The 20,480-nt window shown below is 43.4% G+C and overlaps 1 protein-coding gene across 1 annotated transcript in view; it reads left to right on the plus strand.

The window, feature by feature from the left end:
* LOC119843092 (germ cell-specific gene 1-like protein) overlaps positions 1-20,480 on the plus strand; it is a 77,222-nt gene that overhangs the window by 11,820 nt on the left and 44,922 nt on the right. The window contains exons 2-3 of the mRNA XM_038371987.2: positions 719-766; positions 10,878-11,030. Of these exons, the coding sequence (XP_038227915.2) occupies positions 719-766; positions 10,878-11,030 (201 nt within the window). The remainder of the gene's footprint in view (positions 1-718; positions 767-10,877; positions 11,031-20,480) is intronic.

The following is a 20,480-nucleotide window of genomic DNA, read 5'->3' on the forward strand; positions in this document are numbered from 1 at the left end:
GTCAAATGCCTTACAAAGTCTAAGTATATTATGTCAACACATTTATGTTGGCCAACCAAATTTCTAATCTCGTTTAAAAAATCAAGCTCTCCAAAACAGAACAAATAAACTAGGCATTCCTCTCCACTCTTTACTCCCCTGTTCACATCACTCTGTCCTGAAAACCAAGCATGGCAGTTACAGCTGCATCCCACATCACCTTTTCCAGTGTTTTCCTGGGGTCCATGTCAGGCTAACTGGCTGCTAATAACCAGGGTCAACCTTTTTGATTCTGTTTGAATATTAGCACAACAGTAACTTTTCCCCAACCCTTTGGGACTTCAAAAATGTGGGTGTTCAAAAATTAGTTAAAAATCAACATTGGTGTCTCAGAGGGCTCCTTATGTGGGGCCTTATGTGATCATGCATGGAAGACCATACTGTAATGAAGGGCAGATTTATAATGGTTTGGGGACCTGGATTCTGAATGTACTGAGTTTTATGCTGTTATTATTGTAAATTTAGTGCTTCGTTCACTTAATTTGGGCTGGAAAATATAGTGCATGGTATACTAAAACAAGTGCTCCCCTTAGGGCGGTTCTAAACTAAAACCAGCATGTATGTTTATACATGCATTCATGCTAATTTGAATACAGGAGGGCATTTTGCCTTTCTTTGCATTTTAGTCATCTAGTTCTGCATTTTATTTTTAAACTTTAAATTTGTATATGTCTTTTAGGTGAGAAATGTAGAAGTTTTATCAGTCTGACTCCACCTGCAGATCGAGGTAAATATATATTTCCAGTACTTCAGGTCTCTAACCTTCCTGCTTTATATTTAGCATTCTAAATATTTTCCCCTTTGTGCCTTTGGAAATCTCCCCTTTAATCTCTTAGGCAGGTTTTGGGGGCTTTATTTGGGTTTTCCAAACTCCAAGATGAAGCCCAAATCTGATAAAATTTCAGGGTGGGAGTTTCCAAAGTATTGGACCTGATTTTAAAGGTATTTAGACATCCAGTGGTGTGAAAAAAGCTGTTTCATTCAACTCTTGCTTATTCTAAAAGTTTAGGATTTAGAATGGGTGTTTACTTTTTATTTTCATAAGGAACTATCTCTGATGTTTAGGCCTACCACAATGCTTAAAATCTGTATTTCTGTAGTTAATACACTTTTAAAAATGTTTTATCCTTACCCATGAGTTTGTCTACTAACATGTCTACTCCCTTCTCACCTCAGTGGTGGATAGGTAGTGCATTAGCTGAGCAGGATGAACTGGATACTTTGAACTCTGCTTCATGAGGCTCATAGGCGACTCTCTGCTAACTTATTGCCTCCCAGTCCTGGGGTAACCTCAGGGGTGTTCTAATTTACTCTGGCTGGACCAACTCCCAAAGGGCTCTTCTATCAGCTCAAGCTCCCCACAGTGTAGTGAGCTCTGGCCATGCCTACTCAGAGTCCTGGAGGCGAGAAGTGGGTAGTGTATACTTGGCTATACCAACCTACCTCTACACAAGGGGAATCCCAGCTACCCTGTTAGAAAATATCCTGAACTCTGCTACCATGTCCCGTGGCTCAAAGAGGAAGGAATCCTGCTCTAACAAGCAATGGGTTATCTTACACTTGTCCATGTATGTCGCACTTGTAAGAAATGAGACTATAAAAATATCTCTTCACCTTCCATTAACTGTGGATTTCTGCATTCTGGTGTCTAACTGCCACTTTAGGCAGCAAAATCCCAGGATCAGGCCCCACTGGGATTCACAAAACCCCCACTCAGCTGCTCCCGAATGCTGCAGGTGCCTAAACTCACTCTGTGCCTCCATTCTTGCAGTAAAAGCTACCTAGGTTTCTATTTCTATGTTCTGCACAGCACAGTCCGATGCCAGGCGTCCACACATCTAAATTCCAGAGCAATTCACAAATTGAGGGAAAATAGATGTTCCTTCACCTAACTTGCCTGTGGAGTCCTCTCCAGTAAGTGCTTAGAGCTTTGCCTATCGGATCATGGCCCCAACAGATGAGCTTACATGCAAGAGCTGTGGGTGGGGTTGGGGGAGGAGGAGGAGTAATTCCCTCATAACTTTTAGCCCAGGGGTTATGGCACTCACCTGGGATGGGTAGACCCCCCACTTCAAGTCTCCTGTCACCTGAAAGGAGAGAAGGGATTTGAAAAGTGATCTACCATCTGTCTGGCGAGCATCCTAGCCACAGGGCCATGGACTATTCTGCTATGGCGGTCCCCCATCTCTCCTGTTGCATTGTGGATAATAACTAAAAAAAAAAGATCTGGGAGTAGGGGGACTGGATCCTGAGTTACACCTCATAAGGGAGCACTCTAACCAGCAAGCTACAGAGTCATTCTCATTCTCTGTCACTGGCAACAGCTTCACAGGAGATACTGAGGGAGCCCCTACATCAGAATATCCCTCAGACCAGGGATTAGGGCAAACATCTGATAGATGGCAGATCCCTGTTCAAATTCCTTCTCCCCCACAGGTGGGTCTCCCACATCCCAGGTGAGTACCCTAACCAGTGGGCTAAACATTAGCAGGAATGTCTTTCTTGCTAAGATGGCGAGGCACCTACTGACAAGAAAGGGTTTGTAGCTGAGAATCCCAAGCAGAGCTAGGCACCTCCCTGAAGCCCAGACTTAGGCACCTATCTCTGCCCCACCCCTTGCTTTGGCATCTCCCATTGGCTAGCTTATGCAAGGAGCCCCCTAGTGTGCTGGTTTTTGTAAATTGCAGTCTAAAGCGCCTGTCTCTCCCCATTCACTCTATGGGAAGCCTAGGTTCCTAACTCAGGCTTTGTAGATCGCAGGGATTTTTTAGGCACCTAAAAGTTAGGTGTGGTGATGCACAGTATGACTGTGTCTAAGTTCCTAGGTGAATCTAGCCCCAGGTGTCTGAAGTTGGGCACCAAAATTAGTGAACACTTGTCACTTTTGACCTTAGTCTTCTTGTGCCTCAGTTCCATATAGACCCCAGTACATACTCCCATTTTATCTACAAACCCCATATTGAGCCTAGACAGAGGGAGAGGAGAACCTCTCCTGTTCACAAGCAAGCAGCTTGATTACACCACCATGCAGCTGCCAGAGCTGCCAGTCATGGAGACAGGCACCCACAGCTACAACCAATAGAGGACACAAGACCTGATATCAAGGAGAGAGTTCAGAGTTGGAAGGGGAGGTAGAAAGGCCTGGGACAGTAAAGGGGAGACAGCCCTGCACCAGGCTGTCTCCAAGAAAGAACCAAGAGACTGAAGCAGACTGCAAGCCCTATAACTGAAGGCCTGCTAGCCTTAATTAGAGGTGAAAGTCCAAGTATTGACCTGATTGAAGAGATACTAAGGGTGATCAGCCAGGAGAAGCTGGAGCCCCTTGAAAGACCACACCAAGAGACCCCCACAGGGTAATATCATCCCCTCTCTCATGGGTGTTGTGAAAATACATTCATTAATGTTTGTATAACGTGATCCTATGGGGATGACTACCATAGAATGCCCATGAGGAAATTATCAATTATGCGTTCAGTGCAGGGCTTGAATGATGTGTGGTAAATAAGGCCTGAGGCAATAGACTAAATGAGGAAGACAAAAAGAAATATTCAGTCATTGAGTATCATCTCTGCCATGCATTGAATGAGAAATTGAGTGGATAAATTAATATGATTTTTAATCTAATACTAGTTAATGCTTAAAAAAATCTAGAAGAAAATACAGCCTACTGCTTCAGGGCTTAAGCCTATCTTTAACTATTAGGGATCATGATGAAACCTTCCTAGGGAGGGGCAGATTATCCTACACCTGCCCATTGCAAGGTTTCTTGCACCTTCCTTTTCAACAGCTGTACTAGCCACTGTCCGAGACAGAAAACTAGGCTAGAGGGGTCTAGGGTCTGATCCAGTCTGGCAGTTCCTGGGTTGGAGAATGAACTAAGGTTGGTGGGATGTGGAAAGCAAAATGCATAATAAGAATAAAAAAAGGATTTCCTTTTCCCTTGCCTATGCTTTGAGGCAAACCCACAGCCAGACCAGGGCTGCTCACTCACCTGACATGGCTCCCTACTCCAACAGAGCCTGCAAGGACTCAGCTCTCAGGCATGCAGTAGCATCCTATCCCTGAGTAGGCCCTGGACTAGATGACCCCAGGCACAGGTATTTCACCCACCCCACCAGAGCTGCAAGTTAGTCAGTGCAACAGTGCTACGTGGCCAGAAACCCTCTTGCTGCCTTACAGTGTCACAGACTCCCTAGGCTTCTAGCCTGTTCTTGAACCAGTTCCTGTTCCATCCTGCCCCTAGCCTCACCCGACTCTTGTTCCAGCCTGCTTCAGCCTTGTCTATGGCCTGCCCCGACCTGCTCCTGACCCCTCCAGCCATACACCTGCCTCCCTACCCCCAGACCATTGCATTAATTCCAACCCAGCTTTGACTTTTGGCCTGCATCGAGTTCTGACTATGATACTGATTTGGCTTGTCTACGGATGCTGACCACAGTCTGTCCCTGGGCCCCAGTTTCAGCACTGCCCTCAGCCTGGTCCCAACCCTACGTTCAGCTTCAACCCTTGGTACCAGTTCTTGCCCACTGATCCAACCACCAGGCCTGACTGCCTACAATCCAGAGCTTGACAGTTTGCACAGACTCCACTGTACTGGACACCAAGCCTAGATGGCTTGGTCCTGCAGCCCCAGAGATGTCATCTCTACTCCAGAACCTCTAGATCCAACTACCCAGCTAAAGTTAGAGAACGCTTCCCTCCAAGTGCTGGTTCAGACCCCTCTAGGATCGTTTGGCCCACCCATGGTAGAAGCCCTGGACCATGGTTCAAAAATTTCTTTGCCGGAGTGGTTTGGTGGTGACTGCCACATGTTTTGAGGGTTTATTAACCAGCGCCACCCACACGATCAGATGAAGGTGGGACTTGTTATCAATGTACTGTCTAGAGAAGACCTAGAGTGGGCCTCACCCATCCTGGAACAGGTCAACGTGATGCTTGATTTTGAGTACTTCATCCACTCCTTCTTGTTAATATTCCAGGGCCCCAACCAAGTCTGCAACATCAAAGCAGCACTGTAGTTCCTTGCCCAGTGTTAGTGACCTATCTCCACCTACCCAGTCTACTTCCAGAGCCTGAATGCTGATATTGCTTGGAATGAGGCAGCCCAAATCTATAATTTTTACTGGGGATAGAATGATGTTGTAAAGGAGGATCTGGCTCTGGTCAACCCTACCCACTGAGCTGAGTTGGTACCCTACATTGAGCTTTGCATAAGAATCAAGAACCAGCTGCTTGAGAATTGCCTGGAAAAGAAACAGGATGTTGACCATTCCCAGCCTAGTGTCAAAGGTCCCCATGCATGTCCTTTGCCCAGTTCTGGACCTGATAACCATTCAAACTGACAGCACCAGGGGGTTCATCACAGACTAACAGAAGGATTACTGGTGCCAAAATGGCCTTGCCTGTACTGCAGGGAAAGTGACCACTTCACCGCAAGGTGCTCCCACAATCCTAGACCCGCTACAGTGCCAGAAAACCACTCGATCCAGCCCCAGTAGAGGAGTCATGGCTGGACCTAATGCAGAGAGCAAACTCCCCAACTGGATCCACTCTGCTGCCTACATTTTCCCATGCACCTTAGGAGCACCACCAACCACACCAGCAGATCTTCTTCCAGCTCTGGGTTCCAGCCACACTTGAAGTGAACTGTACCCTGCTTGCATTGATCAACTCTGGGTTGTCCAGAAACTTTATGGACTTCATCTTTGCTGGAGCCAACCATTTGCCCAGGCAGAGGAAGCGTGTCCCAGAGCAGGTGGAGACTATTGATGGTAGTATGCTGGCTTCTGGCCAGTTTCCTAAAAGACAGCACCTCTCCAGGTCAAGATAGGAGACCACCAGGAAATTATGCAGTTTGACCTTCTCCTGCTGATCAATGAGCTCCTAGAATGGGTCAGTACAGCAAAGATCTTCATCAAGCTTGACCTGCGTGGTGTATACAATTTGGTCTGCATCCAGGAGGGTGACGAGTGACAGACAGCTTTCTGCATCAGGTATGGCCACTATGAGAACCTGGCTATGCCCTTTGGCCTCTCCAAAACCATGGCCACATTCCAGTATTTCATGAATAATATCTTCAAAGATATAGTAGACCAGTTCATTCTGATCTACTAAGATGACATCCTATTCTTCTTAGAAAACCAGACTTTGCACGACCAGCATGTTCAACAAGTGCTGGAATGCCTCAGGAAAAATAGCTTATATGCCAAACCAGAAAAATGTGAGTTTGACTGCACCACCATTGATTTCCTGGATTATGTCACCTTGCCCAATGAGATCACTATGTATCCACACCACCATTGTGGACTGGGTCCTGCCAAAGAGCACCTGTGACATCCAGTGCTTCCTGAGATTCACAAACTTCTATTGGAGGTTCATCTCCCAAGTAGTGTCCCCCATTACCTAACTCTTCCATAAGAATTCCACATTCATCTGGCTGTCAGAGGCCCAATGGGCTCTTGAGCAGCTAAAGAAGGCCTTCATCTCTGCACCTATATTGAAACACCTGAATCCATCCCAGCCTTTTGTTGCCAAGACAGACACTTCCAATTATGCCATTGGGGCGGCCCTGTCGCAACCTCAGAGTGTCACCAAGCATTCTCCATCCATGAACATTCTACTCCAGAAAGCTAAGTCCCACAGAACAGTGCTACAAAATCTATGACAAGAGCTGCTAGTTATCAGGACCACCTTTGAAGAGTGGCATCACCTCTCGGAGGGTGCATATTTCCCCATCCAGATATTCGCCAACCTTAAAAACTCAGAACACTTGTGATCCGCGAAGGCCAAATCCAATGGTCCCTGTTTGTTTGTTTTTTCTTGTCTGGAGTTCATGCTGCATTATTGGTTTGGAAGCCAATGGCAAGCCTGATGCATTCTCCCACAAGGGGGAGTACCTTGATGGCAAGGAAGGAATATCTGAACCCTCCACCATCCTGAATCCCACCATTTCGCCAATGTATTAGTGAACACGGACTTCTTCTCCCTTGTAAAAACCTCTCTACAGAGCTACCATTTTGTGACCAAACAGATGTTGCACAATGCCAAGTCCGTCCCAGGCTTCTCTGTTAGAAATGGACTATTTCTGTTCAAATACTGTGTTTATGGCCCCAGAGGCCTGTGCCATCTTCCAACTCTCTGACTGTGCCACAACTCCCCCCTGGACAGCCATTTTGTACATGGAAGACCACAAAACTGATTGTGTGACATTTCTGGTAGTCTAGACTGCACACCTCTGTGAGATCATACATTGACTTATGTGAAGGTCCCTCATACTGAGCTGCTGGGATACTTGATCTTCCTGCCTATTTTCTTCCTAACCCTGGGAATCAATAGCAATGGATTTTCTTTTGGAGCTCCCTAACTCCAGAACCGTAGTCATAGCTGTAGACCTCCTATCCAAGATGTCTCACTTCATGCTCTGCTGTAAGATTCCCACTGCAGAAATGATAGCCCATGTTGCATTGACCATGTTTGCAAGCTGAATGGGTTATCTTCCAATATCACGTCAGACCACAGACCAGAGTTTGTCGCCCACCTTTGGCAAGAGCTCTTCCGCCTCTTAGATGTTGACCTACATCTCTCCACTACTTGTGATGCCCAAATGGATGGGCAATCAGAACAGATAAATGATATTTTAGAACAAGACACTGAGGATTTCCACCATGACAACTGGGTATAACTCCTACCCTTTGCAGAGTTTATCTATAACAATTCTGAACATAAGTCTACCCAGCAAAGCCCCTTTTTCTCCAGCTACAGTTTCCATCCCTGGTTCTGCCCATCATGAACCACAACTTCCCACATCCCTGCAGCCTCTTATCTGGTCAATTGCCGCCTTCATATCCAGGAAGAAGTATGCTTGACACCACCAAGGCAGACTATAAGTGGTTTGCTGACCACCACTAATAGACCAAACCTCCCATCACTGTTGGCTTTACACAAAACACTTGGACACCTCATCTCCCTCACACAAACTTGACTACTGGTACCTTGGTCCCTTCCTTGTCATTTAGCAAATTAAGTTAGTCACTTTCTGCCTCCAGTTACCCCCCCACCACCACCATGAGAGTACACCCCATGTTCCATGTTTCTGTACTGAAATAGCACACCCACAACTCCCTGTCAGGATGAACAAAAGCTCTTTCTCCTCCAGTCGTGGTGCAAGGTCAGGAATAATAACTGGTGAATCAGGTCCTCAAAGAAGCATCTATACCTAATAGATTGGGAAGGTTATGGCCCAGAGGAACACTCATGGGAGCCAGTGAGCAACATCCATGGCCCCAACCCGTGATCTGTGACTTCCATCAGTTCCATCCCAACAAACCAATCCTAGGAATGCCTGGGAGGCACCTTCAGAGGAGGGTAAGGTGAGGCAATCCCACAACCAGAACAATTCAACTCACTCAGGTGTTATGACCACCCCTCCAACAGAGCCTGCAGTAACTCATCCATGCTGCAGCCCTGAGCAGGGACTGGGTCAGATGACCCCCAGGAACAGGTATTTCCCTGACCCCACCAGAGCTGCAAGTTAGTCTGTGCAACAGCACTACTCAGCCAGGAACCCTCCTGATGCTTCACGTGTGACAGACTCCCTCAGCTTCCAGCCTGCTCTCAATTTTGTTCCTGCCCCCAACCTTGCCTGAGGCTTCCTTCAGCCTTGTCTGTGTCCTACCCTGACCCTGCTCCAGTACTGTACCTCACCTGCTTCAGCTCTGCACCCACCTCCTGACCCCAAGAGCATTGCACTGACTCCAACCCAGCTTTGACACTTGGTCTGCATCCAAACTCTGACTACAAACTTGAATCAGCTTGTCTACAGACATTGATCACAGTTCTGACTCACAGCCTCCCCTGGTTTCCATGCTGCCCTCAGCCCAGTCCTAACCCTATGTCTGGCTTGGATCACCACACCAATCATCAGACCTGACTGCCTAGATCCCAGAGCCTGACACATGCTCCCTCTTCCAGAATGCCAACTGGGACCCCCCCCCCACAGTGAATGGTAGTGTCCCCTCCAAGTTTCCACCCATAAATCTCAATGCTGTCCCTTTTGCTCTCACAACTCACACCTGCTGATGCCAGTGGCAACTGAAAGAATCCATCATCTCTGAAGATGTGTATTTCCCCTGCCCCAATGCTGTTTCAGCTTTCTTGCCCCACAGAGCGTGCTCTCAGGAAGGCAAAGGGATTAATTTAATCAGGTAACCCCTAGAACTTGTATATATGTGAAGGGGTAAATAACACTTCCTTATTCACTTTCTCCACACCATTCATGATTTTATAGTCCTCTATCATATCTGCCCTTAGTGATCTCTTTTCTAAGCTGAATGGTCCCAGTCTCTGTAATCTCTCCTCATATGGAAGCTGTTCCATACCCCTAGTCATTTTTGTTGCCATTCTCTGCACCTTTTCCTATTCTGATATATCTTTTAGTTTATACTAGTTGCAGTTAGACAGCTTTTAATCCATTTAATGCATGCCATGTTTATGTTATATCTTTTGAAGTTTTTAATCAAAATGTCATGTAGTAACAATTCAAATGCCTTACAGAAGTCTATGCATATCTCATCAACACTATTATCTTTATCAGCCAAACCTGTAAACTCAACAAAAAAGGATTATCAAGTTAATTTGACAGGATCGATTTTCCATAAACCCATGTTGATTGGCAATAATTATATTACCCTCCTTTAATTCTTTATTAATCAAATTCTGTATCAGCTGCACCATTATCTTGCCTGGGATAGTTGTGAAGCTGACAGGATCAATACCCGGATCTTTCCTTATTAAATACCAGCACCATATCAGCTTTCTTCCAGTCTTCTGGAACTTCCCCAGTACTCCAAGACTTTTTGAAAGTCAATATTAATGGTCCAGTGAGCTACTCAGCCAGCTTTTTAAAAATATTCTTAGCTGCAAGTTATCTGGACCTGTACAACTTTAGTAGCTGCTGTTTAACATCCTCTTGAGACATTAGTGGACTGGAAATAGTGTTATCATATAATATGACTACATCATCCATTTTTTTCTCAAATACAGAACAGAAATATTTATTTAACACATCTGTGTTTTATGCTTTATTATTGATAATTCTACCATTTAGATCTATTAACTGACCAATACCATTGTTATGATTCTTTTTGTTCCTAATATGTTGTAAAAATTCCCTCTTAACTTTGCTGGCCATAGATTTCAACTGGTCTCCTTTTGCTGCCATTATCGATTTTCTACAATTCTTAGCTTCTGATTTGTTTTTATTACTATCAATTTCTCCTATTTTCTATTTGTTATATATTATTTTTAACTTTATTGTAGCTGCCTTCACTTCCCCTCCAAACCAGATCTGTTTTTTTTTTTTAGCAATACTATCTTCTTGCTCCATTGTAGGATTATTGCTTTCTGGAAATCTAGTAAAGTGGTCTTAAGCAATTTCCAATTATCATTCACATTTTTCTGATTAAATTCCTCCTCCCAGCTGATTTGGTTCTAAATGTATTTTTGCTTTGTGAAATTGGCCCTTTTAAAGTACCAAGTATATGTATCACTGGTTCTGGCCTCTATTCTGCTTGCATTTTATAAATGTGATCCCTGGTATCTTACTTACCATTAATTTTTAGTTCTGCGATCAGTTCTTCTTTATCTGTTAAGATGAAGCCTAATACAGAATGTCTCTTTCGTATCTAAGTACCTTTAAAGTCAGAAGTTGCGTGGGCACCCTCACAGATTTTGACCCTAGATTCAAAGGTTTATGAACAATAAAAATGAAGAAGAAAGAAATGTACTAAATGTCTGTAATGGCTGCTTATAATATCAGTGCTATTGATTTGTCTTTCCAGGTGTTTTGTGGCTGTCTATTGTAGCGGAGTTACTCTATATAATTTTGCTTCTAACTGGAGCCACTTTGATGTCAGTAGAAGTGTGCTACTACACTACAGTCATTGATGGGTTAAAGCTCAACGCCTTTGCTGCGATATTCACTGTACTAGCAGGTACAGTTTAGGATTTATATATTGTAACTTTTCAAGATGTAACTTTGAGTTGCAATGCTAAATGCTTTTGCAGTAAAATTCTTTAATTTATGGACCAGATCCTTAAATCAAAGAGTTATTTTCTAATACTACTGTAAATGGCATAATTCATTAATCTAGAAAATGCAACACAGAGAGAGAAATTAGACTTGGTTTCAATAAATATGCCCTTCCATACTGAGATCCAGACAGCAGAGCTGGGCTCAGCATGGTTTTGTGGAAAATAGGTCTTGTCAAACAATATTGATATAATTTTTCAATAAGATTACAAGTTGGGTTGAAAAAGATGTTGACATAATAGATTTCTGTAAGACATTTGACTTAGTGCTGCACAACACTGATTACAAATTCAGCCCTCTACAAAATTAATGGTTTCAGAGTAGCAGCCGTGTTAGTCTGTATTCGCAAAAAGAAAAGGAGTACTTGTGGCACCTTAGAGACTAACAAATTTATTAGAGCATAAGCTTTCGTGAGCTACAGCTCACTTCATCGGATGCATTTGGTGGAAAAAACAGAGGAGAGATTTATATACACACACAGAGAACATGAAACAATGGGTTTATCATACACACTGTAAGGAGAGTGATCACTTAAGATGAGCCATCACCAGCAGCAGGGGGGGGAAAGGAGGAAAACCATTCATGGTGACAAGCAAGGTAGGCTAATTCCAGCAGTTAACAAGAATATCAGAGGAACAGTGAGGGGTGGGGTGGGGGGGAGAAATACCATGGGGAAATAGTTTTACTTTGTGTAATGACTCATCCATTCCCAGTCTCTATTCAAGCCTAAGTTAATTGTATCCAGTTTGCAAATTAAGTCCAATTCAGCAGTCTCTCGTTGGAGTCTGTTTTTGAAGCTTTTTTGTTGAAGGATAGCCACTCTTAGGTCTGTAATCGAGTGACCAGAGAGATTGAAGTGTTCTCCAACTGGTTTTTGAATGTTATAATTCTTGACGTCTGATTTGTGTCCATTCATTCTTTTACGTAGAGACTGTCCAGTTTGGCCAATGTACATGGCAGAGGGGCATTGCTGGCACATGATGGCATATATCACATTGGTAGATGCGCAGGTGAACGAGCCTCTGATAGTGTGGCTGATGTGATTAGGCCCTATGATGGTATCCCCTGAATAGATATGTGGACAGAGTTGGCAACGGGCTTTGTTGCAAGGATAGGTTCCTGGGTTAGTGGTTCTGTTGTGTGGTGTGTGGTTGCTGGAGAGTATTTGCTTCAGATTGGGGGGCTGTCTGTAAGCAAGGACTGGCCTATCTCCCAAGATCTGTGAGAGTGATGGGTCGTCCTTCAGGATAGGTTGTAGATCCTTGATGATGCGTTGGAGAGGTTTTAGTTGGGGGCTGAAGGTGATGGCTAGTGGTGTTCCGTTATTTTCTTTGTTGGGCCTATCCTGTAGTATGTGACTTCTGGGTACTCTTCTGGCTCTGTCAATCTGTTTCTTCACTTCAGCAGGTGGTTATTGTAGTTGTAGGAATGCATGATAGAGATCTTGTAGGTGTTTGTCTCTGTCTGAGGGGTTGGAGCAAATGCGGTTATATCGTAGAGCTTGGCTGTAGACAATGGATCGAGTGGTATGATCTGGATGAAAGCTAGAGGCATGTAGGTAGGAATAGCGGTCAGTAGGTTTCCGATATAGGGTGGTGTTTATGTGACCATCGCTTATTAGCACCGTAGTGTCCAGGAAGTGGATCTCTTGTGTGGACTGGTCCAGGCTGAGGTTGATGGTGGGATGGAAATTGTTGAAATCATGGTGGAATTCCTCAAGAGCTTCTTTTCCATGGGTCCAGATGATGAAGATGTCATCAATGTAGCGCAAGTAGAGTAGGGGCATTAGGGGACGAGAGCTGAGGAAGCGTTGTTCTAAGTCAGCCATAAAAATGTTGGTATACTATGGCGCCATGCGGGTACCCATTGCAGTGCCGCTGATTTGAAGGTATACATTGTCCCCAAATGTGAAATAGTTATGGGTGAGGACAAAGTCACAAAGTTCAGCCACCAGGTTAGCCGTGACAGTATCGGGGATACTGTTCCTGACGGCTTGTAGTCCATCTTTGTGTGGAATGTTGGTGTAGAGGGCTTCTACATCCACAGTGGCTAGGATGGTGTTTTCAGGAAGATCACCAATGGACTGTAGTTTCCTCAGGAAGTCAGTGGTGTCTCGAAGATAGCTGGGAGTGCTGGTAACGAAGGGCCTGAGGAGGGAGTCTACATAGCCAGACAATCCTGCTGTCAGGGTGCCAATGCCTGAGATGATGGGGCGTCCAGGATTTCCAGGTTTATGGATCTTGGGTAGCAGATAGAATACCCCAGGTCGGGGTTCTAGGGGTGTGTCTGTGCGGATTTGTTCTTGTGCTTTTTCAGGGAGTTTCTTGAGCAAATTCTGTAGTTTCTTTTGGTAACTCTCAGTGGGATCAGAGGGTAATGGTTTGTAGAAAGTGGTGTTGGAGAGCTGCCTAGTAGCCTCTTGTTCATACTCCGACCTATTCATGATGACGACAGCACCTCCTTTATCAGCCTTTTTGATTATGATGTCAGAGTTGTTTCTGAGGCTGTGGATGGCACTGTGTTCTGCATGGCTGAGGTTATGGGGTAAGCGATGCTGCTTTTCCACAATTTCAGCTCGTGCACGTCGGCGGAAGCACTCTATGTAGAAATCCAGGCTGCTGTTTCGACCTTCAGGAGGAGTCCACCCAGAATCCTTCTTTTTGTAGTGTTGGCAGGAAGGTCTCTGTGGGTTAATATGTTGGTCAGAGGTGTGTTGGAAATATTCCTTGAGTCTGAGACGTCGAAAATAGGATTCTAGGTCACCACAGAACTGTATCATGTTCGTGGGGGTGGAGGGGCAAAAGGAGAGGCCCCGAGATAGGACAGATTCTTCTGCTGGGCTAAAAGTATAGTTGGATAGATTAACAATATTGTTGGGTGGGTTACGGGAACCATTGTTGTGGCCCTTTGTGGCATATAGTAGTTTAGATAGCTTAATGTCCTTTTTCTTTTGTAGAGAAGCAAAGTGTGTATTGTAAATGGCTTGTCTAGTTTTTGTAAAGTCCAGCCACGAGGAAGTTTGTGTGGAAGGTTGGTTCTTTATGAGAGTATCCAGTTTTGAGAGCTCATTCTTAATCTTTCCCTGTTTGCTGTAGAGGATGTTGATCAGGTGGTTCCGCAGTTTCTTTGAGAGTGTGTGGCACAAGCTGTCAGCATAGTCTGTGTGGTATGTAGATTGTAATGGATTTTTTACCTTCAGTCCTTTCGGTATGATGTCCATCTGTTTGCATTTGGAGAGGAAGATGATGTCTCTCTGTATCTGTGCGAGTTTTTTCATGAAATTGACAGATTTCCACTCTATACGGCTAAATTCAGTGCCTTGCATAATGACAGGTTTCAGAGTAGCAGCCGTGTTAGTCTGTATTCGCAAAAAGAAAAGGAGTACTTGTGGCACCTTAGAGACTAACAAATTTATTAGAGCATAAGCTTTCGTGAGCTACAGCTCACTTCATCGGATGCATTTGGTGGAAAAAACAGAGGAGAGATTTATATACACACACAGAGAACATGAAACAATGGGTTTATCATACACACTGTAAGGAGAGTGATCACTTAAGATGAGCCATCACCAGCAGCGGGCGGGGGGGGGAAAGGAGAAAAACCTTTCATGGTGACAAGCAAGGTAGGCTAATTCCAGCAGTTAACAAGAATATCAGAGGAACAGTGGGGGGTGGGGTGGGGGGGAGAAATACCATGGGGAAATAGTTTTACTTTGTGTAATGACTCATCCATTCCCAGTCTCTATTCAAGCCTAAGTTAATTGTATCCAGTTTGCAAATTAAGTCCAATTCAGCAGTCTCTCGTTGGAGTCTGTTTTTGAAGCTTTTTTGTTGAAGGATAGCCACTCTTAGGTCTGTAATCGAGTGACCAGAGAGATTGAAGTGTTCTCCAACTGGTTTTTGAATGTTATAATTCTTGACGTCTGATTTGTGTCCATTCATTCTTTTACGTAGAGACTGTCCAGTTTGACCAATATACATGGCAGAGGGGCATTGCTGGCACATGATGGCATATATCACATTGGTAGATGCGCAGGTGAACGAGCCTCTGATAGTGTGGCTGATGTGATTAGGCCCTATGATGGTATCCCCTGAATAGATATGTGGACAGAGTTGGCAACGGGCTTTGTTGCAAGGATAGGTTCCTGGGTTAGTGGTTCTGTTGTGTGGTGTGTGGTTGCTGGTGAGAAAATAACAGAACGCCACTAGCCATCACCTTCAGACCCCAACTAAAACCTCTCCAACGCATCATCAAGGATCTACAACCTATCCTGAAGGATGACCCATCACTCTCACAGATCTTGGGAGACAGGCCAGTCCTTGCTTACAGACAGCCCCCCAATCTGAAGCAAATACTCACCAGCAACCACACACCACACAACAGAACCACTAACATACATACATTTAAAAACCACAAATGGCCATTATGATCATTTAGTCTGACCCCGTACATAACACAGGGCACAGGATTTAATCCATTCACTCCTATACTGAGCCTATTAATTTGTATTTGACTAAAGTATGTTTTCCAAAAAAGCATCCAGCTATGAGTTGAAGACATCAAGAGCTTGAGAACTCACCACTTCCCTTGGTATTTTGTTCCAGTTGTTAATCACTCTCATTATTAAAGATTTGTGCTTTATTTCTAATTTGAATTTGCCTGCATTGGTTCTTGTTATGCCTTTCATTGCTTAATTAAAGAGCCCTTTAGTATCTATTATTTTCTTCTCTTGAACATACTGTGACAAAGCTCTGTCCTTGCCTCTGTGGGTCCCACATTTCCTGGCGGATTTCGCTAGCCTCAGAGGCTCACTGTGACCCTCCATGTAACCCTTCTTTCTCTAGAGACTAGGGTCAAGGTCTACTGAGCCATTTTCATCATAAGCCAGTGAGGGAGGTGAGGAGAAGTTATCCTTCCCTGCACAGTCTCTGTTGTCTCCCAGTCTCAGTGATTAAACAGGGAGCAAAGGTGGGGGGGGGGGGAAGCCCAGGCTCACCCTCTACTCTGGGCTCCAGCCCAGGGACCCTAATAGTATCATCTTTGGTAGCTGACCTTTTAGAAACATGACATGTACAATTCCCTGGGCTACTTTCCCCACAGCAGCCCTCACTTCCCCAAGCTCCACTTCACCCTTACCTCAGGGCCTCCTTCCTTGTGCCTGATATAGTGTGTACTACTCAGCCTCTCCAACAGCACAACTTCTTCCCACAGCTCCTGACATGTGCCCCCACCTGACTGGCTGGGAGGCTTTTAACTAGTTTCAGCCAGCCCCTGATTGGCTTCAGGTGTCCCAATCAACCTAGCCTTCTCCCTACCTTCTAGAAAGTTTTTAATTGGCCCCAGGTGTCTTAATTGACCTGGAGCAGCTGCCATTTCACTTATCCTGGTACCAGGGATTTGTTTAGCCTGGAGCTAATATATCTATCTCCCACTACTCTTCCATAGCCATCTGGCCTTGCCCCGTCATAATACATATACATCCTAATCAAATCACCTCTCATTCTTCTTTTTGATAAGCTAAACAGATTGAGTGCTATCACTGGAAGGCATTTTTCTCAGTTCTTGAATTATTTTTGTGGCTCTTTTCTGCATCCTCTCCAAATTTCCAACATTCTTTTAAAAATGTGGACACTAGAACTGGACACAGTTTTCCAGTATCTGCCCCCCAATGCATATACAGAGGTAAAATCACCTCTCTACTTCTTCTCACTACTACCCTGTACATACAAGCAAGGATCACATTAGTCCTTTTTGCCATAGCATCCCACTGTGTGCTTATGTTGAATTGTTTGTCCACAATAACCTTTTCAGTCACTGCTTTCCAGGATACAATCCCCATTCTGTAGGTTTGGCCTACATTCTTTACTCTTAGAAGAATGACCTCACATTTAGCTGTATTAAAACACATTTTGTTTGATTGGACCCAGTTTACTAATGAGGCCAGATTGCTCCTCATGACTGCCCGGTTATCATCATCATTTACCACTTCATTAATCTTTGAGCCAGCAATATTTTATCAGCTTTGATTTTATATTGATCATTGATACAAATATTGAATAGCATTGGGTCTCAAACGGATCCCTGTGGAACCTGCTAGAAACACTGCCATTCAGTGATGATTCCCCATTGGCGACTGCTTTTGAGATCAGTCAGCTAGCCAGTTCTTAATCCATATAGTGCATGCTTAATTATGATTGTGTAATGCTAACTGTTTAACCAGAATGTTACACAGTACTAAGTCATATACTTAGACTTTTGTAAGGTGCTTAACATCTACACAATTATCTTTATCAACCAAATTTGCAGTCTCACCAAACAATGAAATCAGGTGGCATCAATTATATCTTGTCATTTACTTTCAGTTTTCCCATGATTTTGCTGAGGGGATTGAGGTCAAGCTAACTGGCTTAGATTTACCTAGGTCATCTCGCTTTTCCTTTTTGAATACAGGCACAATGTTAGTACTCTTCTAGTCTTCTTGAATTTCCCCGTATTCAAAGATAGATGAAAAACTAACATCAGAGGGCCAGACATCTCAGCCAACTCTGTTAGAACTTCTGGGTGCAAGTTATCTTGGCTTGCTGATTTAAAAATATTCATCCCTAGTTGTTGATGATCAACATCCTCCTTGCTTAAACTGGAAAATATTTCATCACTTTACGTGATATCAGGACACTGTCCTGCTTCTTTCCAAATACAGAACAGAAATATTTACTGAACACATCTGACTTTTTTCTGCTTCATTGTTAACAATTTTACAGTCTTGATCTAGTAATGGACTTTGTTTAGTACCTGTTAGTAAATAATAATACCTTTAGTTCTTTCTTTCTGTATATATTGATTAATTTATATATTAACTATTCTTTAGAACCTTATCTTAAACAAAGAGTATGTCTGAATTCTAAGGCCTAGAACACTGGTCTTGACCAATAAGTAACACTATTTAGGAATTTATTTATGATGCTGTATTTAAGAACTCTAGGGTACCTTCTTGTCTATAAAACACCAGATATTCTTGGAAACCATTTCCTTAACATATATATAAAATGCTGACATAAGCATATATAGACTAGGGAAACTAATAAGAGATTATTATTATAGCAGATGTTTTCTGTTGGGGAAATCAACATGGAAGAATGATTGTGGGGTAAGAAAGACTCACAGAGATATTAAATTGAAGAATTGTTAGTGCTCTCAGCTGTAAATAATCATGCCTTCACACATGAATCAGGTAAACTGAGACTGTATAGAAATGACATCACAACGTATGTTTCTAGGAGAATATTTTTGGCAACTAGGTTTCCTTTGTCTGAAACCCTGTACAGTAACAGCTGTGTTATCAGGCACTTTACCAACTGGAAAGCTCTATAAACCGGCATTTGCCAAAAAACTTCAAAAACAGACTCCAACGAGAAACTGCAGAACTGGAATTAATTTGCAAACTGGACACCATCAAATTAGGCCTGAATAAAGACTGGGAGTGGATGGGTCATTGCAAAAACTAATTTCCCCATACTAATTTTCCCCTACTGATACTCACATCTTTTTGTCAACTGTTTGAAATGGGCCGCCCTCATTATCACTACAAAAGTGATTTTACTACTGTTAATTGAATTGTCTCATTAGCACTGACCCTCCACTTGGTAAGGCAACTCCCATCTTTTCATGTACTATGTATATATACCTGCTACTCTATTTTCCACTCCATGCATCTGATGAAGTGGGTTTTATCCCACGAAAGCTTATGCCCTGTCATAAATATAAAGGGAAGAGTAAACACCTTTAAAATCCCTCCTGGCCAGAGGAAAAACCCTTTCACCTGTAAAGGGTGAAAGAAGCTAGGATAACCTCACCGGCACCTGACCACAATGATCAATGAGGAGACAAGATACTTTCAAAACTGGAAGGGGAAAAAAACAAAGGATCTGGGTCTGTCTGGGTGGTGCTTTTGCTGGGGACAGAACAGGAATGGAGTCTTAGAACTTAGTAAGTAATCTAGCTAGATATGCGTTAGATTATGATTTCTTTAAATGGCTGAGAAAATAAGCTGTGCTGAATAGAATGGATATTCCTGTCTTTGTGTCTTTTTGTAACTTAAGGTTTTGCCTAGGGGGATTCTCTATGTTTTGAATCTAATTACCCTGTAAGGTATTTACCATCCTGATTTTACAGAGGTGATTCTTTTTGCCTTTTCTTATCTCTCTTTGACTCTCCTTTCTGGCTTTCCATGGTGTTTATATGTTATCTTGCATTTGTTATATGGAATGTGCATTTGATGAGGTTCTATGTTTTAACACCAGTTTTATTGTGCCTTGATGCTACACAGAGTCAAAGGGTAATGTTTTCAAAAGCACCTAAATGACTTAGGGTCAGATTTTGAAGGCACCTAGAGATACAGATAGGCACCTAGTCAGATTTTTAAAAGATCTTAGGCACCTAACTTCTACTGGTACTGGAATCAAGTCCTGCTGGGTGCCTGTCTGCATCTTTAAGCACCTAAATACATTTTAAAATCTGACCCAAAGGTCTAGATCCACAAAGGGACTTAGGTATTGCAATGCTGAGTGTTGCAGCACCTAACTCTTGGGTGTCCTTCCACCAACTTGAATCCAAGAGCCCAAGTTAGGCATCCGGCTCCCATATAGTGCATGGGGAGAGTTGGGCACCTAAGAATGGGATCCACAAAAGCCATCTTGCTCAACTGGAGTCACCTAAGCTAGCTTGTTACCCATAGTTTTCAGAATCCAAAACAGTGGTAACTTAACTGTTTCACTCCAAGTGCTGTCAGGAATAAATCAGTGGGAACATAGCGCTCTGGCTGATGAAAGATTAATACAAGTAAGCACTCTATTATCTAAAACTACAATTTATTTGATTTAAGCATACACAGACACAACCAATAGGTTTAGAACATCCCAAATATTTACCGAAAATGTGGGATGGTATTGAGTAAATTGCAGCTGTTCAACAATGGCCGGTTGCTTCCCCACCAGAGAGTGAGTTGTCAGGGAAAATGCCTCTCAGGATAGCTTCAGAGGACTGCTCCAAAGTACACTCTATTATGTAGTCCTTTTTATAACTAACTTTTACAAAACACATAGATCATAGTGACCTCCTAATGTCAAATTACTTATCAATAAACATTCCTTACAATCTTAGTCATAATAAGCTTCTATGTCAAAGGTGCCCCAATCCCAAGGTTCCCATCCACTTATTTTCTTTCAGTCTTAAATTGTTGATTCTTTTTCTCCCCTCCTCCCATTCTGATTAGCAGAGACTGCAAGTCTGGAAATACCTCCAGAAGCCTCCAGAAGCTCTGCATGTTCAAATTAACCCTTAACTAGGTGATGGT

This window comes from Dermochelys coriacea, chromosome 14 (genome assembly GCF_009764565.3).
Source record: "Dermochelys coriacea isolate rDerCor1 chromosome 14, rDerCor1.pri.v4, whole genome shotgun sequence".
Classification (NCBI taxonomy): Eukaryota; Metazoa; Chordata; order Testudines; family Dermochelyidae; genus Dermochelys; species Dermochelys coriacea.